The sequence below is a fragment of the Gymnodraco acuticeps genome, unplaced genomic scaffold (assembly GCF_902827175.1).
Source record: "Gymnodraco acuticeps unplaced genomic scaffold, fGymAcu1.1, whole genome shotgun sequence".
Lineage (NCBI taxonomy): Eukaryota > Metazoa > Chordata > Actinopteri > Perciformes > Bathydraconidae > Gymnodraco > Gymnodraco acuticeps.
The window spans coordinates 1616-26358 of record NW_022990932.1 but is presented as its reverse complement, the minus strand read 5'-3'; the positions used below and the strand labels follow the sequence as shown (position 1 = coordinate 26358).

General features: G+C 42.6%; 2 protein-coding genes across 2 annotated transcripts in view; one reads left to right on the top strand and one right to left on the bottom strand.

Annotated features, from left to right (window-relative positions):
* Positions 1 to 24488, bottom strand: part of LOC117558198 (sodium bicarbonate cotransporter 3-like) — a gene marked incomplete at its 5' end in the record, with an annotated part of 44596 nt that extends 20108 nt beyond the window's left edge. The window contains 7 exon segments of the mRNA XM_034234224.1: positions 112 to 214; positions 761 to 1006; positions 16630 to 16763; positions 18406 to 18580; positions 19487 to 19590; positions 21248 to 21394; positions 24401 to 24488. Of these exon segments, the coding sequence (XP_034090115.1) occupies positions 112 to 214; positions 761 to 1006; positions 16630 to 16763; positions 18406 to 18580; positions 19487 to 19590; positions 21248 to 21394; positions 24401 to 24488 (997 nt within the window).
* LOC117558199 lies at positions 7838 to 16105 on the top strand. The gene is made up of 8 exons (XM_034234225.1): positions 7838 to 8078; positions 9031 to 9081; positions 9214 to 9342; positions 10095 to 10374; positions 12452 to 12540; positions 12626 to 12676; positions 13517 to 13645; positions 15719 to 16105. Exons 1-8 carry the CDS (start codon positions 7964 to 7966, stop codon positions 16000 to 16002), a joined length of 1128 nt encoding a protein of 375 aa, XP_034090116.1. The 5' UTR covers positions 7838 to 7963; the 3' UTR covers positions 16003 to 16105.
* Positions 24489 to 24743: the final 255 nt, after the last annotated feature.

The window sequence follows — 24743 nt, the reverse complement described above, 5'->3', positions numbered from 1 at the left end:
TGAGACTGTATGTGATTTAGGAGAGATCGACAGACACAAACAGACAGAGTTCACCAGCCTGAAAGAAGATAATCTATATGTTATCTATAATATACATATTTGATGTCCTACCTTCACCGTCAGCTCGTCCCAGCGGATGTTTGAGGTAGCGTTTGTGTTGCTCCACTGATGCAGGGTGTCTGTGGAGGCGTTGGCAGGAGGAGAGCAGCGGCACCTGCAACAGGACCAGGTTCAAATTAAGCGTACTGGATTCTGATAGAGAAACAAGCTGCCACTCCACGCTATGTTCACCAAATAGCATTGTAAAGACACAGATTTCTAACATCAAACTGCTTTATTCTGTGTTGTCAACGCTTTTAATCAAAGTGTCCGTTTGCTTTTTAGTTGAGGAGATTTATGAGGATGTTTGGCTCATGGTAAAAAAACACTAAATTATCAGAGAAACAAGCTGAGCAAACGTTAACCCTAACCTAACCCTAGCTTCAAGTTAAACCCCCTTGAACATCCTGATCTTAAGTTATCAGACGAGCAAGCCGAGCTTTAGCTGTAGGTTTGCAGATCAATCAATCCTATGCACAACCAAATTGCATTGAAAAAACAGAGATTTTCTACTTGAAACGACTTCATTCCGTGTTTTGTACTGGTTTTAATCACCATGTCTGCTCCACAGAGGAAAAGACCTCTGCGGGTAATTCAGCTTTGATTGTGAGACCCCTGGAGGCAGAAACAAGTCATATTACGCGTGTTAGTCCGTCCTCACGTGTATAAGGTGAGGTTGTCCAGCTGGTTGTGCATGTTGATGGGAAACTGCTTCCCGAGGTGCACCAGCTTCTGCAGAGCCTCGTAGATGAAGATGATGCAGATGAGGGAAGCGAAGGCCTCCTCGGTGAAGCGGGTGATGTAGCAGACCATGGAGCTGGCGTCGGTGGCGACCAACAGCAGGCAGAGGAAGGCCGTCCAGAGCCCGATGCTGGTGCGCAGAGACAGGTAGCACAGGCCGTAATCACTGCGGAAACACAGGAGGGGGCGTTTTAATGATTCAAACGCTTCAGACGCATTATCGGCATACGCACAGTAGCTGCAGAGTACACAACTGAAGTACCAGGCTCGTCAAACGATGCAACATCAATATATAATCTATAATATATATATATAATAGATATATATTAGATATATAATCCGGCAGTGGCTCAGTCAGTAGGGGCTTGGACTGAGAGCCGTAGGGTCGCCGGTTGAAGTCCCCGACCAGACCTAAATATGCAGTGTGGACTGCTACTTGGAGAGGTCCCAGTTCACCTCCTGCCCTGCCGTGGTGCCCTTGAGCAAGGCCCCGGACAACCCCCTTCCCCCCTCACTCCCATTGCTCCCCAGGCGCTGTACAATAGCTGCCCACTGCTCCTAGCACTAGACTCCTGTACTAGGATGGGTTAAAAGCAGAGAACACATTTTACTGTGTGTGCTGTGTGCTCTGCATGTGTGACCATTAGAGGATTTCATCCCTCCCCTATATAATACATACAACACATTTTAGTAAGTAAGTACAAAATAAAGGCCTAAGCTAAAGGTAGCTAATGTTGGGCTATAAAGGAACTACAGCACGGTCACATGACTTCACATCACCACCGCTAAGCTAAAGGAGGCTAATGTTGGGCTATAAAGGAACTACAGCACGGTCACATGACTTCACGTCACCACTGCTAAGCTAAAGGTGGCTAATGTTGGGCTATAAAGGAACTACAGCACGGTCACATGACTTCACATCACCACCGCTAAGCTAAAGGAGGCTAATGTTGGGCTATAAAGGAACTACAGCACGGTCACATGAGTTCACGTCACCACCGATTAACCCAGCTTCCCCAAATGTCTTTCTTTTTGGTGTCTATATACGCTGGGATCCGGAGTCATGCATGATCCTGCGGTCCTGTGTCCTGGATCGCGAGCCCTGGATCTTGAGTCGTGGCTGTGGTCCTGGATCATAGGTCCTGGATGGATATCCTCGTGGATTCATCTTCCTATTATACACACATGCATTTCCAAACATTTGGACTACCTATGTTTCAAATGTATTATCTTTTCAATTTACACACGGCATCTATTGCACGTCTGTCCGTCCTGGGAGAGGGATCCCTCCTCTGTTGCTCTCCCTGAGGTTTCTCCCATTTTTCCCTTTAAAACTGTGGGTTTTCTTTGGAAGTTTTTCCTTGTACGATGTGAGGGTCTAAGGACAGAGGGTCTAAGGACAGAGGGTGTCGTATTGTCATACTGATATTTTGTACAAACTGTGAAGTCCACTGAGACAAATGTAACATTTGTGATATTGGGCTATATAAATAAACATTGATTGATTGATTGATAATGTTGGGCTATAAAGGAACTAAAGCACGGTCACATGACTTCATGTCACCACCGCTAAGCTAAAGGTGGCTAATGTTGGGCTATAAAGGAACTACAGCACGGTCACATGACTTCACGTCACCACAGCTAAGCTAAAGGTGGATAATGTTGGGCTATAAAGGAACTACAGCACGGTCACATGACTTCACGTCACCACCGCTAAGCTAAAGGAGGCTAATGTTGGGCTATAAAGGAACTACAGCACGGTCACATGACTTCACGTCACCACCACTCAGCTAAAGGTGGCTAATGTTGGGCTATAAAGGAACTACAGCACGATCACATGACTTCACGTCACCACCGCTAAGCTAAAGGAGGCTAATGTTGGGCTATAAAGGAAATACAGCACGGTCACATGACTTCACGTCACCACCGCTAAGCTAAAGGAGGCTAATGTTGGGCTATAAAGGAACTACAGCACAGTCACATGACTTCACGTCAACACCGCTAAGCTAAAGGAGGCTAATGTTGGGCTATAAAAGGAACTACAGCACAGTCACATGACTTCACGTCACCACCGCTAAGCTAAAGGTGGCTAATGTTGGGCTATAAAGGAACTACAGCACGGTCACATGAGTTCACGTCACCACCACTAAGCTAAAGGTGGCTAATGCTAGGCTATAGAGAGGCAAAGTCCCTCCTCTTCCGGGGGAGCTCCATTGGACCTTATTTCGAAAAGATGATGTACTGAAGTCAATGGAGAGAGAAATATTATCTTTCGATCCCGTTTGAATTGTGCCACGAATTACACATATGATGTTTGTCAATTTAAAAGATAATTTTGCAAGTCAAAAATAATAAAATGTGTCGTAAAAGTGTGAAGTAACACATTGTTTGTGTGAAACGCTGAATGAACTACATCTCTGTTCTCGCAGAACAACACACGTCACCAAGATGGCCGTCACTACTGTCTTGTCAACAAAACGATTGACTACCCTCACTATCACCACAATGAAACACATCCAGAAAAATATCATGCAAAGCTGCCTGCCTGCCTTTGATTCTCTCTGAACTGCCTGGTCTTTTTAATGTTTAATGTCAACCATTTGTGAAGATAGCATGAAGTAGAAAAAAAAGCTACATCTACTCTGCTAGCGTTAGCATTTCTCCCTCGGGCTTAAATTGTGTATTATAGAATGATCACACCGGTGACAGTACTCTTCAAAGGGTTCACGAAATATGACTACTACTCTTACCGTTTAACATTTTGGGTTACTTAATGTTACTTCATATTAACGCTAATACAAATTACAAGGCTGTAATGCTAACTAACGTGCTAGCTACTAGCTAGGTAGCTAACTTGATCCAGCCACTCCTGGTCCTTTCATCAGACGGGAAGCGAAAGAACGAGCAAGACCCATTGCTGGTATGATAACAACCTGGTACTAAGCACACAGGCATCTTGTTAAAGTTATCTTATCTTAGCTATCTCTTAGTGGAGGAAAACAATTGTCACTATCACTTACGCGACTCTGGGATTTGTAGTCTTTCTAGTTGCATATTTTTCATCGTCTTATATTTCAACAGTTTTACGAGAAATTATTTTTTAAGATTGACAAACATCATATGTGTAATTCATGGCACAATTCAAACGGGATCGAAAGATACGTTTTCTCTCTCCATTGACTTCAATACATAATTTTTCCGAAATAAGGTCCCATGGACCGGAAGTAGATGGACCTGACTTCACCACTCTATAAAGGAACTACTGCACGGTCACATGACTTCACGTCATAACATAAAAGTAGACTGACATTAAAGAAAGTCGATGCAACGAGCAACAGAATGAAATAACATTAAGGTTAAAAACTGAATTCATGTTTTAAAGGTTAATATTTAACTTCAGTTTAAAGTATTGTGCAGCACATTTAAAGTTAAACTCTGGTCTAATCCGGTTTAAACAGGAACCCTTTGTGAGACCACTGCAGATATTTGTGATTAAACGGAGAGCACTGCTGGTCCGTCAGATAACGACTCCTGACCTCTGAACTGTCAGAGAGCAGAGATCAATTACCAGATCAATATCCACCAATCAGTAACCAGAGGCCCGAAACTGCTGAATGTAAGAATGTGAATAACCACCAAAAGAATCAAATAACATATTTAAAAAAGGTCAAATGTCCTACAATGCTCAAACTAATAAAAAATAATGGAATCGCTTCAAGAACATTTTAACAAATTAATATTATGATTATCATAAAACCGGCTTTTCAAGTTGAAACTGCATTAAAAAACGTCTGTCTTTCTTTTTAAGGTTTGCAATGTGGACTGAAAACTGGGACTGCAAACGACTTCAGTGTATTATATATATATTGCTTTCAACTAACCTAATACAGTTATGTGAAATCTGTTGATATAATACCTTTAATTCAAGTCTACTTTAAATTCATCATTCTACTGTTAAACAAGGCTCTCATTGTTTAGCTGACATTGTTTTTTTTACATGCCATATCTCTTCAAAATAAAGAAAACCCTTTGTATTTGTTTCCCTGCAGTCAGCCCAGAATAATAATCAATAACTAGAGAATTCAATACCTGAAGACATTGCGGTGTGAATGCTGAGAAACTGATGCTAAACTCAGTGCTTGAATTGGGCCGGTACTCACCGGTACGCAGTACTTCTTACTGAGTACCGGCAAGGTGTCGGTACTCAGTAAAATGCCGGTATTCAGCCGCAAGCGGCACGTCATGACGGCCCGGACTTGCCATCGGGAGGACCGGGAGGTTTCCCGATGGCCTGGCCTGTCAAGTGGCCTGAGGATTTTTTTTTATACGTATGTATTGTGAACGCAACGCTGCGCAAATGTGGGTCTGCCTCTGCCTCACAGAGGGTGACTGGCTGTCTCCATGATGTGGCCTGCCGACATGGCCACTTTCATACAGATCATACTAATGCCCTCGATTGGTCTCTGTGTGTCATTCAAGCTCGGGAGGGTGTAAGTTACGGCCCCTACACACGGCGGCGTGCGTTGTCGCTTGCCGGCGAGGGGGGGGCTGAAACTCGACCAACAACAAATCACATGAATCTCCCGCCCCAGACACACAAGCACGCGGTTTGATTGGCTAGAGCTTGTACTGGCATATGATTCGATTGGCTGACGCCTCCATCGAGGCGTCAAAAGTAGAACATTGCTCTACTTTTGCAGCGAGCACCGCGAGAGAAGCTACGCTTTGCTCCCACAATGCAGTTCAGCGAATCGTGACGTCACCCCATTCAAAGTGAATGGGCAGAAGCGGTGAAGCGGCAACGCACACCCCCCCCCCCTGCCGGCAAGCGACAACGCACGTGTAGGGGCCGTCAGTGTATGTGTGGCGCGAGCGAGCGAGAAAGCGTGCGCACCGGTTACGTGTATTGTTGTTAGCATCTGGTGCTAGCTAGCTGCGCAAATGGATATAAGGAGCTGTTTCAACAACAAGGTGGAGGAGAGTCCTCTGCTGTCAGACTGAGAGGCTGATAACTACAGCTCAGGTGAGGTAAATTACTCTCTGAGTGTTTAGATAGTTAACTTAGTCTAAGTTCTCAGTGGGTCTCAAACGGTTCGGTCACCATTTATGTAAACACATATTTCCATTTGAGGGGGTAGTGTTTAGTAAAATATGCATGAATAATAATAAAAAACGTTAACTAGGTGAAAAAAGGTAAGATAAACTTGTTGAGAGCTAAAACTAGTCTTTGCTGCTGCCTCAAAGAGGAGCAGGGGGGAGGAGGGAGACGCTGGTTCAGGAGCCCAGACACACTCACAACTATAAATGAACCAAAAACAAATAAATAAACAAGTTTCAATGTTTTTTCATATTGGATATGGTATGTTATTGATTATGGCCATGTTCTTATGATTTTATGATTATTTAAATGTTTACAGTTCTGTTTCATATGGGTGTAGTCTCTCTCTTTATTTCCCCCTCAAAATGCACCAGATTGATGCATTTAAGTCCAACATTTAAAAAGAAATCTTACAGGGGGAGCATGCCCCCGGACCTCCCTATAGGATTTGAGGTCCACCCCCACTTAAAATATGTTCACATGGATAGGTTCCTAAATAGATTTGCAATTTTTTTTAAATAGTAACCCATGTCCATTATGTTTATTCTGGGGTAGTAGATTTAAAGTTTAGGGCTATCACTATGGGCAGAAACACTGTAAATATTGACAAATAAATCCAGCAAAATGGCACAACAAACTGGTAGTGGCCTGGCTGGGTGTTTAATTCCCGGCCTGACTTATTGTTCCAGTCCGGCACTGATTGTCACATGACAACAAATATGCCCAGCGCATCTATGACGCGCCGCAGCGATAGACTAGAGCAGAAAGGACATCACAAAATGTTAGCGTGGCTTAATAATAGTGCGAAAAGACAGCGGTTATCGCCGGACAAGGATTCCCTCTCTCCTTTCCTGCTGAAAGATGGTGAGTGTTCTCAGGGACGAGGAGTCATTTAACCAGCCGCCAGTAGGAGTCAGGCTTTATTCATAAAGAAAAAGTAAATCTGTTTACAGTTGTTTCAAATGGATGTTGAGAGGTATCCATATATCTCTTCATTTTGCTCTCAAAGTGCACCAGATTGATGCATCTTAATTCAATATTTAAAAAAAAAATCTTCCCGGGGGAGCATGCCCCCGGACCCCCATAGAGGGTGTCAGGTCCACTCCCCACTTATAAAAATAGCACTTTACCACTGCACCCCCTCTAATCTCAGATGCACCCTGAGTCATTTTGTTTACGCACAGTGAGCCTTTCTAGAATATACAGTAAAGAGACAAACCCACCAGCATTATAGGATATACTATGACTTTGAGCCAAATACTTGTTTTTGGGCTGTGTAAATAAATTGACTTGAAACAGTTGCTGATTTAGAGTACTGGCACCTTTTTTATTCCAATTCAAGTACTGGCTAAACTGTTAAACCAAACCTGATCTGAGGATAAAGCACAGCTGCTAAAATATAAATGTGAGGAATTCTGTAGTAAAATTTGAATGAAAATATGGTTAATAAGTCTGTAATCATTAAACGTTATGAATGCCAGGAGACACTGACACTTCTAGACCCATTTACTGGGGGAGCCAGGCAGGGGCCGCTTATTTCATGAGAGGGACAGGTCAAAAAGACAAAGACAGTATAAGGTAATTGTGTAAAATAAACATGAAATACAGTAGTTGGTATTTGTTTTTGTAAAGGAATTTGTTTTATTACATTTAAGTTACAGTTCTTTGTTTCAGTAGTTTTTTTTTCTTTCATTTGGAGAATTCGTTTTTTCTGTTTAATCTCCACTGTACATCCGGGTCTCTGGTTAGATTTAGTTCCAATAAATCATATAATTGTAAACTTTTTTTGGAGGGGGGCCACGGGGGGGGGCGGGGCCCTGGTCAGTGTTAGGGGGTACTGGCCCCTGTTGGCTCCCCCTTAGAACCGCCTCTGTTGGGAACACTCACTCAGCATTCCCAACAAATAATCTATGAGACTTCAGTCAGTAGGAGGCCGTCGCCCACAGACAGCAAGTCTATAAAGGGCAGCGCCTCCTCTCTCCCCCTGTCTCCCCTCCTGTCTCACATCCTGTCTCCCCTCTCATCATGGCTCCGGTTCTCCTGCTGGTTCTGCTCGGCCTGGTTCAGCTCGGCTCGGCTCAGCCAGTGGATCTGAAGAAGCTTCAAGCCGCTCTGCAGGATCTGCAGGTCGAGAGGCGAGGTGAGACCGCCAGGGTTTGACTTTAAAACTAATCCCTTAGACCAGCGGTTCCCAACCTGAGGGCATTGCAAGTGGGCCGCCAAATAACTTGCAAAACATTGTCATTTGTGTGGAAACATTTTCATTATTAAGATTTTTTTTGTATTGGAACCTCCTTTCCTTTCTCTTTCTTGATCCTCCTTAGCAACGGTCATTACAGTCCTTAGCAACGTTCATTACAGTCCTTGACCTTGTCCTTGGTCTGTTCTGCTGGATTAACAACGTGTCACATGTTCTGAATCGACCAATCAGAACTGTATTTAGCCTCCGTATTGTTTATGGTTGAATGTGGGACGCAAACATCTTTTAGATTCTTAAGTGGGGCCTGAGTTGAAAAAGGTTGGGACCCGCTGCCTTACAGTAACTAGTCACATGTCAAAAAGTGTAATCAGTGACCTAATCTGAGTATAAAATGAAACAGAAAGAGATTAGTTAGTTTGAGCTGCATTGCATTGGCTCCCAGTGTCCTTTAGAATTGATTAAAAACATATTGTAACGGTTTATAAAGCTTTTAATAGTTTGGACCTCACATATCTCACCGGGTCACTCTTGTTGTTTGTCCCTGAGATCCAGCTGGCTTTTAAAAACAAGAGAAAATAAATAACAATAAGATGTTTTTTACTGAAGTGTATGTAGAAATGTGACCTTAGAAAACAAGATATTTGTATATAGAAAGTGTAGGAACAGGAAGAGTTTACAAATGCTGTTTAAGCTTTAATTAAAACATTGAATGTATTTTTGTTAAATTAATCAGGTGAGAAGAAATAGTAGTATGTCTACCTATAATATATCCATCCAAAAAGTTTGAAAGCATGTGTATCGAAATTAAGGACTACTATCGTCTTTCAGGAGAAATAAATACGACTTTTAGGTCATAAATATCGCCTGAAATAACATTTTAAATTGTTTGCAGAGATGAGCTTGCGTCTGGACATGGCTGAGAGGGAACTGAAGAGAGTGAAAGGTGAGAAAACTTTAAGAGATGCCTCGCAAAAGGATAAGAGTGAAATGATCTTTAGATTTGTATAGATTTGGTGAACAAATGTGTGTGTATAAAAGTCTTGTATGGCAGACTAGAGGAATGTCTTCTGTGCAGAAACCCCTAAAGTTGCGTTCGCTGCCTCGCTGGGAGGAAACGGCCTCGTGAAGGCGACGAGTGGAAACAAAAACCTCGTCTACACGGAGCTGCTGACCAATGTCGGGGGGGCTTACAACACCAACACAGGTGAGACACAATCAACAAGCTGCCATTGAGAGGAAGTGGAAATCTAAACTGAATTTGCATCAAAGCTTCAACAAAGAACTTGATTAAGGTTCGAAAGTTCAAAAGGCTTTATTGCCATATCAATCTTAAGTCACAGGCTCCTCCAACAATGCAACATAAATATATATAAGCCATTAAAACAAATGTTGACTAATGTGCAGGTAATGCAGGAGAAGTTACTTATACAATGAAATGCTGTACAGTGAAATAAAATACTGCTCATTGTATTACTAGATCAATCTTTTTACTTACTTATTTACGGATTTAAAACACGGACGAGCCGCAGAATATTAAGTATTGTGTTTAATTATTATATTAATACAAGCAGAATTGACAGGATATTTTTTTTTATTAACATATGCCTTTCAAGTTTCAGACACTGAGTTCTGAAATATTTAAAAATCTATTAAAAACTGATCAATTCATGTTTAATTACCAGAAAATCAAACACAGAGTGAGTTCAATAATGTGTTTTAATTAGATAACCAATAATTAGTGTAACGCACAAGGTCCATTTTGTATAGTAAAAACAACAACATTGCTATACATTTTTTTACATCTATATGTTAGATATTTTACCCAGCCTTTCGCAAAATACTCGTCCTTCAGTTTTAACTTCTATGTGTGAAGTTTTACAAACCAAAGACAGCCGGACGTGCTCTCAGGTAATGAAGCTGCCTCCCACGTGCTCGGTCTAAAACTTCCTCCTGCAGGTGAGTTCACGGCGCCGATTCGTGGAGTTTACTACATCCGCTTCACCGCCAACGCCCCCTCCAACTTCCCCATGAGCGCCGTGCTTTACAAGAACGACAACAAGATCGAGCTGATCGCCCACGAGCAGCCGGGGGGCGAGGGCAGCGACACGGCGTCCAACGGCGCCGCCCTGATGCTGGAGGAGGGCGACAGACTGAAGATGGTGCTGTGGACCAACACTCAGATCTGGGACAACAGTAACCACCACAGCACCTTCAGCGGCTTCCTGCTGTTCTCAATGTGAGCACCACGCCTGTGTTTCTACACTCTCTGCTACACCCCTTTTCACTGAAAACCAGTTGGTGCTTGTTTGGTTCTTAGTAGTTAGCTCTAGAGACCTTGTTTCGCTTTCCACCAAGTGGTGCCACGTCATGAATTCACCAATTACGTCACTGATTTTTCTCTGCACCACTGCTCAGAATAACAGTAAAGGCGGACTGCGTTGACAGCTGTATTGAAGTGGGGAATACCTGCTAAAAGTGGACACTTGTTTTTGCCTTTGTGTTAAAGTGGGGACTACCTTCTAAAGGTGGACACTTGTTTCTGTCTTTCTGTTAAAGTGGGGACTACCTTCTAAAGGTGGACACTTGTTTTTGTCTTTGTGTTAAAGTGGGGACTACCTTCTAAAGGTGGACACTTGTTTCTGTCTTTGTGTTAAAGTGGGGACTACCTTCTAAAGGTGGACACTTGTTTCTGTCTTTGTGTTAAAGTGGGGACTACCTTCTAAAGGTGGACACTTGTTTTTGTCTTTGTGTTAAAGTGGGGACTACCTTCTAAAAGTGGACACTTGTTTCTGTCTTTGTGTTAAAGTGGGGACTATCTTCTAAAAGTGGACACTTGTTTTGGTCTTTGTGTTAAAGTGGGGACTACCTTCTAAAGGTGGACACTTGTTTCTGTCTTTGTGTTAAAGTGGGGGACTATCTTCTAAAGGTGGACACTTGTTTCTGTCTTTGTGTTAAAGTGGGGACTACCTTCTAAAGGTGGACACTTGTTTTGGTCTTTGTGTTAAAGTGGGGACTATCTTCTAAAAGTGGACACTTGTTTTGGTCTTTGTGTTAAAGTGGGGACTACCTTCTAAAGGTGGACACTTGTTTTTGTCTTTGTGTTAAACTGGGGACTACCTTCTAAAAGTGGACACTTGTTTTGGCCTTTGTGTTAAAGTGGGGACTACCTTCTAAAGGTGGACACTTGTTTTTGTCTTTGTGTTAAAGTGGGGACTACCTTCTAAAAGTGGACACTTGTTTTGGTCTTTGTGTTAAAGTGGGGACTATCTTCTAAAAGTGGACACTTGTTTTGGTCTTTGTGTTAAAGTGGGGACTACCTTCTAAAGGTGGACACTTGTTTCTGTCTTTGTGTTAAAGTGGGGGACTATCTTCTAAAAGTGGACACTTGTTTCTGTCTTTGTGTTAAAGTGGGGACTACCTTCTAAAGGTGGATACTTGTTTTGGTCTTTGTGTTAAAGTGGGGACTACCTTCTAAAGGTGGACACTTGTTTTTGTCTTTGTGTTAAAGTGGGGACTACCTTCTAAAGGTGGACACTTGTTTTTGTCTTTGTGTTAAAGTGGGGACTACCTTCTAAAAGTGGACACTTGTTTTGGTCTTTGTGTTAAAGTGGGGACTATCTTCTAAAAGTGGACACTTGTTTCTGTCTTTGTGTTAAAGTGGGGACTACCTTCTAAAGGTGGACACTTGTTTCTGTCTTTGTGTTAAAGTGGGGGACTATCTTCTAAAGGTGGACACTTGTTTCTGTCTTTGTGTTAAAATGGGGGACTATCTTCTAAAGGTGGACACTTGTTTCTGTCTTTTTGCTAAAGTGGGGACAACCTTCTAAAGGTGGACACTTGGTTCTGTCTTTGTGTTAAAGTGGGGGACTATCTTCTAAAAGTGGACACTTGTTTCTGTCTTTTTGCTAAAGTGGGGACTACCTTCTAAAGGTGGACACTTGTTTCTGTCTTTGTGTTAAAGTGGGGACTATCTTCTAAAAGTGGACACTTGTTTCTGTCTTTTTGCTAAAGTGGGGACTAGCTTCTAAAGGTGGACACTTGTTTCTGTCTTTGTGTTAAAGTGGGGACTACCTTCTAAAGGTGGACACTTGTTTTGGTCTTTGTGTTAAAGTGGGGACTATTTTCTAAAGGTGGACACTTGTTTCTGTCTTTGTGTTAAAGTGGGGACTACCTTCTAAAGGGAGACACTTGTTTCTGTCTTTGTGTTAAAGTGGGGACTATCTTCTAAAGGTGGACACTTGTTTTTGTATTTGTGCTAAAGTGGGGACTAGCTACTAAAGGGAGACACTTGTTTTTGTGTCTTTGTGTTAAAGGGTGGACGAACCTCCAAAAGAGTTTGACGCTGAAGCCGAGATGAAGACCCTTGAGGTTTCTCTGATGCAGCTTCAGGCAGAAAACAGAGGTACAACTCAACTCACAATGTGTTTGCTTTCACACGACCCTCATGTTGTACGTTGGATACTAAGAATGAATTGTTGTTTTTGTAGGCATCCTAGAGAGACTGAACAGCACAGAGAGCGAGCTGAAGACGATGAGAGGTCAGTAACTCCTTAAAGTAATTATATTAATGTGATTTAAAAAAAGTTGTAGACAGAAAACTAAATGACTGCTATAATTGTTAGGGTTATATAGCAGCAAGACATTTTAGTGGACATATAGTTTCACTGATGCACAAAACAAGCGCCCCTCCTTGGCACTGTTAACTGGGTGGTAACTTTTATGGAGGATCGCCCTCTTGTGGATATTATGAGCTATTACACAATGATGAAACTACTTTTTAAATCTTTGTAAGTATCATCATTTAAATGGGCGATATATCAACCCAACTCCAATTCAAATAGTTTTATTTGATCAAAAGGAACCCCAAAACTCATACAAAATAATGTTTTTCAATTCGTTTTAGTGTTTTTTGTTTATATTTTATTAGATCTATCATTTGAATAGGTGTTTTAATGTAATTTTTGCATCTCAAATTTTACATTTAAAAAGTCAACATTAACGTATTTGTTACTTTGAAAAAGCCACAAAATATTCTGCACTTTCTGTGGAGATTGAAACTATGAGAATATCATAAAATGTGAGAAATACTAAAAATATTTCCCTGGACAGTAAGTTATTTTTATTGTACGAGTATTATCGTTGTTCTTACTATAAAATACATGCTTTTGAATGTAGGGGAATAAACAAGAAGATACTGTAGTTGGTCACAGTTTTAAATAAAAAATAAACGTACATTTGAACTCATGTGATTACATTGTTTTAAACGTATATACATAACATATTATAACTGCTGCTTACTTTAAAAGTGTGCGTAGAGAACATTTGCAAGTATTTGATATCTTTAATTTGTTTGTGTATTTATTGTGGTTTTTCTCCAGATGTACCGAAGGTGGCGTTTGCCGTCTCTCTCGGAGGTAACGGCCTCGTGAAGGCGACGTCAGGAAGCAAAACTCTCATCTACAAAGACGTCATGACAAACATCGGACAGGCGTACAACTCTGAGACCGGTCAGTGATGAGAAAATATATCACACCTGTTCACGTGCATCGTAATTAAACTACATGTTTATCATCACAGAAAGAGCAACAACACTCCAGCTAACCAATCAGAGCAGAACCTGGACATGAGCAGGAGAGGACTCTTTAAAGTAGAGACACTACATACTGATATACACCTGAACATCAGCAGGAGAGGACTCTTTAAAGTAGAGATACTACACACTGATATACACCTGAACATCAGCAGGAGAGGACTCTTTAAAGTAGAGACACTACATACTGATATACACCTGAACATCAGCAGGAGAGAACTCTTTAAAGTAGAGACACTACATACTGATATACACCTGAACATCAGCAGGAGAGGACTCTTTAAAGTAGAGACACTACATAATGATATACACCTGAACATCAGCAGGAGAGGACTCTTTAAAAGTAGAGACACTACATACTGATATACACCTGAACATCAGCAGGAGAGGACTCTTTAAAGTAGAGACACTACATACTGATATACACCTGAACATCAGCAGGAGAGGACTCTTTAAAGTAGAGACACTACATACTGATATACACCTGAACATCAGCAGGAGAGGACTCTTTAAAGTAGAGACACTACAGACTGATATACACCTGAACATCAGCAGGAGAGGACTCTTAAAGTAGAGACACTACACACTGATATACACCTGAACACCAGCAGGAGAGGACTCTTTAAAGTAGAGACACTACATACTGATATACACCTGAACATCAGCAGGAGAGGACTCTTTAAAGTAGAGACACTACACACTGATATACACCTGAACATCAGCAGGAGAGGACTCTTTAAAGTAGAGACACTACATACTGATATACACCTGAACATCAGCAGGAGAGGACTCTTTAAAGTAGAGACACTACATACTGATATACACCTGAACATGAGCAGGAGAGAACTCTTTAAAGTAGATACATTACATATACACCAGAACATCAGCAGGAGAGGACTCTTTAAAGTAGAGCCACTACATACTGATATACACCTGAACATCTGCAGGAGAGGACTCTTTAAAGTAGAGACACTACATACTGATATACACCTGAACATCAGCAGGAGAGGACTCTTTAAAGTCGAGACACTACATACTGATATACACCTGAACATCAGCAGGAGAGGACTCTTTAAAGTAGAGACACTACATACTGATATACACCTGAACATCAGCAGGAGAGGACTCTTTAAAGTCGAGACACTACATACTGATATACACCTGAACATCCGCAGGAGAGGACTCTTTAAAATAGAGACACTACATACTGATATACACCTGAACATCAGCAGGAGAGGACTCTTTAAAGTAGAGACTCTACATACTGATATACACCTGAACATCAGCAGAAGAGGACTCTTTAAAGTAGAGACTCTACATACTGATATACACCTGAACATCAGCAGGAGAGGACTCTTTAAAGTAGAGACACTACATACTGATATACACCTGAACATCATCAGGAAAGGACTCTTTAAAGTAGAGACATGACATACTGATATACACCTGAACATCAGCAGAAGAGGACTCTTTAAAGTAGAGACTCTACATACTGATATACACCTGAACATCATCAGGAAAGGACTCTTTAAAGTAGAGACATGACATACTGATATACATTTGAACATCAGCTGGAGAGGACTCTTTAAAGTAGAGACTCTACATACTGATATACACCTGAACATCAGCAGGAGAGGACTCTTTAAAGTAGAGACACTACATACTGATATACACCTGAACATCATCAGGAAAGGACTCTTTAAAGTAGAGACATGACATACTGATATACACCTGAACATCAGCAGAAGAGGACTCTTTAAAGTAGAGACTCTACATACTGATATACACCTGAACATCATCAGGAAAGGACTCTTTAAAGTAGAGACATGACATACTGATATACACCTGAACATCAGCAGGAGAGGACTCTTTAACTTTGATATATGAAACTATTGATAATATTGTAAAAGTAAAATGAAGGATTCTGAACTTGGGCATTTTTGTGCTTCAGTGATTTTGTCTCGTGTTCATTAACCTGTCCTTCCTTCAGGTGTGTTCACGGCCCCGATTCGTGGAGTTTACTACATCCGCTTCACCGCCAACGCCCCCTCCAACTTCCCCATGAGCGCCGTGCTTTACAAGAACAACAACCAGATCAAGCTGATCGCCCACGAGCAGCCGGGGGGCGAGGGCAGCGACACGGCGTCCAACGGCGCCGCCCTGATGCTGGAGGAGGGCGACAGACTGAAGATGATGCTGTGGACCAACACTCAGATCTGGGACAACAGCAACCACCACAGCACCTTCAGCGGCTTCCTGCTGTTCCCCCAGTGAGCGCCTTATAAACGACCTGGAGGAACCTTTAAGACGACTTGATTCATTCACATCTAATGTACAAATGAATGAAATAAAAAGAAGCTTGTTTAAATCATTAAAACCCAAGGACTCAGTGTTTTTGTGGCTCCGTCTTAAATATTAGTCTCGTAGCGGTGGGAATCTTTCCATGATTTTGTTCAGGTTTTTCACGAGTCAATGGAAGGAAAATAAAAGCGCAGGATGTCTTCTTCACAAAGTCTATTTTAGTCCAGTGGCGGCTGGTGGAAAATAGTTTTGGTGGGGCTGTTGATATAGTGAGTAAAACCATTTTTTTTGGGAGAAATGACCCCTTAAATTAGGACTTCTGGTGATGTAATGGCGCGTTTCCACTGCAGCGCGGAGCTCGCTTTAAGCCCCTATGGGCCGGCCGCCACTGTTTTAGTCACACTATTAATTATCAGTTTGTTACAACCCCGCAAACACAAATATCCCTTTGCTCGTCTCCCACCGATCTTATTAACCACTTCTCTCTGGGATATTGTGAGTGAAATCATCCAGTCATTTGAAATGCATCATCCTGAAGTGGTCTATTATTATAGGAGGACTATCTATGTGCAGGTGTATGTACAGGTGTTCCCTCCTCACCTGCAGAAAGTGAAGAGGATCTTCTCAAAGACCAGAACTGGGCCGGTGCTGCCCAGGATGGTGAGCGGCTGCCCGGCGAACAGAGAGTACGCCACGCCGGTCATCGACGCGCCGAACAGAGACTCTATGGCACTCTACCAGAGACAGAGAGAGATATTAATGTTGCTCCTTTAAAAACACCTCATGCTTCTTAACATGTCTTCTTTCACATTAGTGGAAAGGAAATAACTAAATCCACATCCAGGAGTTTATCTCACTAACTGTGTTTGTGTCTGCAGATTTATCCTAAATTCAGGAACAGTTAGCATGACATAACGCCTCATTTGCATATGTAAACATAACATGTCAGAGAACTTGTAATATAAAAAAGAACTGTTAATGTCAGTAATGAAGTGGGGGAGTTTCACGGTTTCATATCTGTTAGTTACAGTTTTTACTCGGGCTGCCCCTCGATTTCTCTAGCGAGTAGTGGACAAAACATCGAACGGTTACGATTATTAATATGATTTATTTACTTTGGCTTCAAAAAATGGTTTCCGTTTGAAGGCTGAGCGCTCCGAGTAACATCACAGTACCTTGTGCTTTATATAAAATATAGTATTAAACTGCTTTAATGAGCCTTTCAGATATAAATGAACCTACCTTGGTTGCTGATTGGCTAATGGCTACAGAAGCCAAAACATCGTTATGACATCATAAAGTGACCAAAATCTGATCAGCTCATTTTCAGACAGGTTTTTATAGAAATGGATCAAAAAGAGAGAGAATCTTTGTTCCTGAAACTTTCAGAGTCTCTTTCCACAGAGGGGACACATGTTGATGTAGAAGAGACATGAAGAAGAGGGGACACATGTTGATGTAGAAGAGACATGAAGAAGAGGGGACACATGTTGATGTAGAAGAGACATTAAGAAGAGGGGACACATGTTGATGTAGAAGAGACATGAAGAAGAGGGGACACATGTTGATGTAGAAGAGACATGAAGAAGAGGGGACACATGTTGATGAAGAAAAGACATGAAGAGAGGGGACACATGTTGATGTAGAAGAGACATGAAGAAGAGGGGACACATGTTGATGTAGAAGAGACATGAAGAAGAGGGGACACATGTTGATGTAGAAGAGACATGAAGAAGAGAGGACACATGTTGATGTAGAAGAGACATGAAGAAGAGGGGACACATGTTGATGTAGAAGAGACATGAAGAGAGGGGCACATGTTGATGTAGAAGAGACATGAAGAAGAGGGGACACATGTTGATGTAGAAGAGACATGGAGAAGAGGGGACACATGTTGATGTAGAAGAGACATGAAGAAGAGGGGACACATGTTGATGTAGCAGAGACATGAAGAAGAGGAGACACATGTTGATGTAGAAGAGACATGAAGAAGAGGGGACACATGTTGATGTAGAAGAGACATGAAGAAGAGGAGACACATGTTGATGTAGAAGAGACATGAAGAAGAGGGAGACACATGTTGATGAAGAAGAGACATGAAGAAGAGGGGACACATGTTGATGTAGAAGAGACATGAAGAAGAGGGGACACATGTTGATATAGAAGAGACATGAAGAAGAGGGGACACATGTTGATGTAGAAGAGACATGAAGAAGAGAGGACACATGTTGATGTAGAAGAGACATGAAGAAGAGGGGACACATGTTGATGTAGAAGAGACATGAAGAAGAGGGGACACATGTTGATGTAGAAGAGACATGAAGAAGAGGGGACACATGTTGATGTAGAGACGAGGTGGGTAGAGTGTGTTCTTACGATGTTCCCCTTGGTGGCCTCCCCCAGCAGCCCCCCGAAGGCGATGACGGGCGACATGCAGGCGCAGTACAGGAAGAGGACGGAGGCGACGCACTGCAGGCTGACGGCGTCCCGCACGTCGCTCCACAGGAACGGGATCTTCCTGCGGACGTCGTTCACCAAACCCCCGAAAGCCCTGCAGACGAGGAGAGGAAGGCTTTAAAAAAAACTCTGTTACTGCGGGATAACTGAAGTGTAAAAAGACTAACAGCAGAGGACCCTAAAAGTTGAGGTACCCCTACTCGAGGTAGAACAAACCACAACCAGGTTTTTTCATTGCTATAAAAAATAAATAAGTGGGGGGGCTAATGCCTGCTCAGAACTCTCCCAGCAGAAACTCAGCTAAATGCTGCCGTGATGAAACTCCACATCATGTTCCAAACCACATCAAGGATTCTCTCTGAAACAGGATGGAGCTCAAACTCTTTCTCTCTCAGGTTTACCACAAGGTGACTTCCTTTTGATTTCCTGCTTCTTCACACACTCTCTCCAGTACAGGTTAGCTCTGAGTGTTAGCATGCTAATGTAAACACAGACCATATTACTTCCAGAACACGTCTCATTGTTTCTGACAGCAACGTTTCTGATTGGCCCGTGGGTCTAAAGCCCGCCCACATTTCAGATATTACGTCATATCGGACGCCAATCTGGATCAGCTCCGTTGTTCCCCCGTTTTTAGAGATGTGGGTACGGAGGAAAAGAGAGAGGGGTTTATTTTCTGACACTTTGAGAGTCTCCTGACACACCGGGGACACGCCGGGGACACACCGGGGACACACCGGGGACACACCGGGGACACACCGGGGACATATGGTGATGTAGAAAATATATTTTGCATGATAGGAGACCTTTATCATGTCTAGTATATGAAACAGATGGTTGTATACAAATATTTTACTGCAAAATTATTATTTTTGGTTCTTTGTAATATTAACACTTAAACATACATAAATCATAGGCGGTATGTTTATGCTTTTCTGTCATTTTTAAACTACATAGAGTACATAGGCTATAGATGTGTTAAAAGGTGTTGGTTGCACACCGGCCCGTCCTCTGCAGCTCTGGCCCCGCCTGATGCTCCGACTCCTTGATGATGTCACAGTTGTGGGCGGAGCCATTCTGCACCGACGGCAACTTCCTCTTCTCCTGCAGGAAGAGATTTAAAGTTGATATTGAATATGCTCAGCTTTCTGTAATTTACAAGAAGAACCCATTTGATTTATCACAGAGTATTCTACAATGTTCTGGTCTGGTGATGAATTCAAACTAAAACAAGTTTGAAACGTTTTTTCAGGTTAAACATAAACAAATCCGTTTAGCAATTTCTTTGATTAAATCATATTTTTTCACTTTTATTTATATTTTGATACTTGAGTCGTGCTTTTTTTCACATGCAGATTTTATGCTTTCAGATTCAACTTTTTCTCGCTTTTAGACTTTTCGCCGTGATGTTGCGTGGAGGGCGGGGCTTAGCAGAGAGGGGCTTGGAATCATGAGTGACAGGCCTTCCGTAGTCATGTTGCCTTCATTTCTAAACACTTATAATACACAACACTCCTGTGATTGGCAGTAAAATACGTCGATATGCAGTCTGAGAAGTTGGCCTTACTATTAAATGAAAAAGGCCTACATCTGGTAACCTAAATGCCATAATTAGTGTCCAGCTTTGGCAAATAACCTACCGGAAAAAACAAACGTTTCTTCCGTCTATGTGTCCTTTAAAGAACTACCCATGATTTTAATATTAACTTACCATATCGAAGTTGATTAAGTTAACACATGTTGATACCATTTAAGGCCTTATTTGTCCGAGTAATGAATGTCAGATCAAGTCTGATTGTACTTGCATCACAGCAGCTCCATTTGCAACATCAAACAAGGACAAATATTAAAACACAGTTCAAGGGAAACAGATATTTGAGATAACATCACGATCACTGAAGAGACACATGTTCAAGACCCTCTAACATACATTAGATCTGGGATTTAACTCTGTTTTTAACGTGAGGATTGACCGGTGCACACAGGAGAGCTTCAGTCTGACTTCGTGGGACCCTGTATCTCCGACTCGACGGTACCAATGAATATTCTGTGTTCAGATCATGGTGGGGTTCAGAGATGAGTTTGAATTGAATGCGGTCTCACCGGTTTATTCCCCTTTCGCCCCTTCCCATGCAGCCCCAACAACAGCCTCTGATTCGTCAACAGACTTCATGCAATGCTCCATGGGATGCATCATTAGATCTATAAACTCTAATCCTAATTTGATCATAATCAAAGCCACATGAGGGGCGATCCTTTTATTTATTTATTTTATTACCTGGAGGCCAGAAAACCACCCGCAGAGAGAAACCCTTCACCTTTTTATTAAAATAAACAGAGCAAAAAATACCTGTCCTTTGGAATCTTTGAAACTTACCTGACCTTGATCTTAGTGGTTTTTATTTTCCAGTGACATCTAGTTCATTTTATACGATTTTACTAACCCGGTGTGCCCGCCTTTTATTATTGCACTTTTGTTTTAATACTTGCACTTTCACTTTGTAAGTGTAAATGTATTTAATGCATGGTTTGAACTAACAGAACTGGAATCACTCTTAAGTTAACCATTTTAGATCCCCTTCTCATTTAAGGTCTTTTACTGATTCCATTGGGACGAGCCACGCACGCACGCACGCACGCACGCACGCACGCACGCACGCACGCACGCACGCACGCACGCACGCACGACCAAGCAAACAAGTATATTTTCGTATGTGGCCTAATGTAAAAAAGGGGCGAAATGGGAAGACACCGGTCTCACCTGGGAGGGGACGCTCTTCGGGGGCTCGATGCGGATGCTGGGGTCCCATTCCCCCGGCGGGAGGACGGTCACCTGATCCAAGAACTCATCGATCCCCGACAGCAGGTCCGTCCGGTCCTTCGCCTTGTAGGCAACGTCGTGGAAGATCTAGCAGAGACACAGAGAGACGTGAACGTGTGCAACATCCTGCATGTGGTGCAAATCACTCACTTAATCACCTTCTGGTAAGAAATGAACAAATACAAGTTTAAACCAAAGTTGTGTTATTTAATAGAGGGTTATAGCATTTAACAGAATCAATCTAATTCCAGCTGAAGGACAGATAACCTGCAGCACTGATGTAGTTCAAAGATCTGAGTCTGTTACAGGAGAGACAGAAGGGGGGGGGGGGGGAGGTCTCAGCTAGAGTTTACATTACAGGCCATTGAAGACGGGCGAAACTTGCAAACATGGTGATTTCAAACCTAAGATCAATATGATGATCGCCTGAAAATGGTCAACCCTTCGGTCTGAGAACATTTAGGAGCTAGGCGTGAATTTAAACTGTTAGAAAATAAAGTTACAGTGACATTATATATAATTAATATATATATAATAAAGCATGTCATTTACATTTAACCGAGAAAAGCAATGCTTAAAGGAATGGTATGCTCATGACACTCATTTTTAAATAATTATCATCCGATAAAACAGACCAGTCTCTGCCAGTCTTTTTTTTTTTTTTTTAATCCGATGACATTATCAGTGATTTTAAACTGATTAATTACCGAAATAACATCAACACTGTGGGCGGCGCCATTTTATACCGGACGTGACGTAAACCATGCGTTTGGTTTCGAGGACACGTTGATGTTCATGTTATTTACTGTAGTTACTCTCTTCAAATATGCCTCATTGTATCGCGAAACATTGCCACAATTCGGATAGGAACAATCCACGGAATGCTCGGTTCCATCTGTTGCCAAAAGGTAAGCGTAGGAAGTACGTTCGGAGGCAGTGGCTAGCGAAATGTGGCCGGCCCGAACCGAAAGATCCACAGGCGCATGTATGCAGCGAACATTTCAAGTTTCCGGACGACTACTCTGAGAGTATGATAAAACATAACATGGGATTTATTGAACAACCATTACTTAATGGAGATGCAGTACCATCGGTCTTTCTGGTGTCATCACCGACCAGGACACCAGTTCGGCCAGTTGAGAAATCGCCTTCTGCAAGTGTGAAGCGACGGAGGACCAAAAGTAGTGCTCGGAGTAAGAATACGGTATGTTATAGCGCATTTCCATTGCAGCGGGTAGCCCTGTTTAAACGTCCTTTATCGTCCAGGCCAGGCCAGTTTTTGGTGGCCTTTCCATATAGCGTAGTACCGGCTAGTGGGTATTTCCCCCCAGTTTTTCCGGCCCCATAAAATCGTGGTTCTAGGGCCAGGGACAACGAGGCTGAGTATGCTAAACTAGAGAGGGAATCGCTAGCAAGGGTGGTACTACATGCATACATATCTAGTAATCAAAATCATTGTATCTACTAAGTAGTACTAAGTAGGCTCGAACCTGTATGGCTGAATTCCCCCATCCAATCTCTTCATATTGCTCAAAACTTCTTCCTCGGCTGACGAGTCCGAACTCAAATACTCCATGTTTTCGTGTGTTTACAAAGTGAACGCATGGATGACGTCACGACCATCACGTGACTACTGAAAATGGGCAAAATGGCAGCGGCCTGACGGAATATACAGGTTTTGATAAAAAAGAGCTATAAAATCATTATTTACCGGGGACTATCGCTGATTTCTTCAGGGTATGGTTTAAACATAATGTTTCACTAAATACTGAAGTTTTGATTAATTATCTAATGAGTGGAGCATTCCTTTAAGTAGTAATAATAATAATAATAATAATGCATTTTATTTATATAGCGCTTTTCACAACTCAAAGACGCTTTACAGTATGAGGGAGGGTAGACAAACAAGGACAGGCAAACAAGTAAGTAAAAAATAAAAAGGCAGTCAAGAGGAAGTTGATTGAGAGGGGGGGGGGCTTATGGGTAGACAGAGTTGAAAAGATGTGTTTTGAGGCGGGACTGAAAGACTGTGAGGGACTCAGTGTCACGGAGATCTTGGGGGAGGGAATTCCAGAGCCTAGGAGCTGCCACTGAGAAGGCTCTGTCCCCAAAGCTGCAGAGTGTGGATGTGGGAATGGATAGGAGTCCGGCTGCGGTGGATCTGAGGGACCGTGGAGGTTGATAAGGAGTGAGAAGGTTTGTGAGATAAGGGGGGGCCAGATGGTGGAGGGGCTTTGTAGGTGAGGACCAGAACTTTGTAGTTGATGCGATGGGAGACAGGAAGCCGATGGAGGTCTTTGAGGACTGGGGTGATGTGATGCCATGATTTGGTATGCGTGAGGAGACGTGCAGCTGCATTTTGAACCCGTTGGAGTCTGTTGAGGGATGTAGTGCTGATGCCGTAAAGAAGTGAGCTGCAGTAGTCAAGGCGGGAGGAAATGATGGCATGGATTAGTCGTTCGGCTGCGGGGCGGGTGAGAGAGGGTAGAATTTTTGCAATATTGCGGAGGTGGGAAAATTAGGTTTTGACTGTTTGGCGGATGTGAGGTTCGAAGGAGAGGGTGGGGTCAAAGATTACGCCAAGGTTGCGTGCCTGATTGGAGGGGGAAACAATGGTGCCATCGATGGTGAGAGTTATGTTAGTGACCTTGCTGAGGGTGGATTTGGAGCCGATTAGGAGGAGTTCTGTTTTGTTGCTGTTCAGTTTGAGGAGGTTATGTTGCATCCAAGTTTTAATAGCTGTCAGACAGGAATCGATGTGGGTAAGGGGTGGTCATGGAGGATTTGGTGCTGATGTAGATCTGAGTGTCATCAGCATAGCAGTGGAAGTCGAGGTTGAAGTGGCGGAGTATCTGACCGAGGGGGAGGATGTAAATGATGAAGAGGAGGGGGCCAAGTACTGATCCTTGAGGAACGCCTTGGGTGACTGAAGCTGTGGCAGAGGAGTGGTTTGGGATGGAGATTAAGTGGGATCGTTCAGTGAGGTAGGACTGGAGTAGGAAGATGTGACAGGAAATGGTTGTATATTCAGACGGGTTATAGGTGCTTTATGTTAGTATTTAAAGTATACAATTATATTATGCAACATCTCACCTCGTCTGTCATCAACGTGGCGATGGAGCGCCCGATCTCGTGGTACTGCGAACCTTTTCCAAACGGGCCGAGCAGCAGGAAGAGGAACCTGTGGGGACAGGAAGTCACTTAGAAACAACATTTTTAACACATTTAGGCCCAATCCCAAACCACCCCCTACACCAGGCCTATTCAAATGGCGGCCCGCGGGCCAGATGCGGCCCAGAACCAACTCCCGAGTGGTCCAGCATGCCGTGGCAAAATTCCTACACTAGTTCAGACCATTAACGCAACACTCCGCATTGCATAGAAACGTTTTTTGAAAGTGCATCTAGTGGTGCTAGTAATGGTGGTCCTATGATAG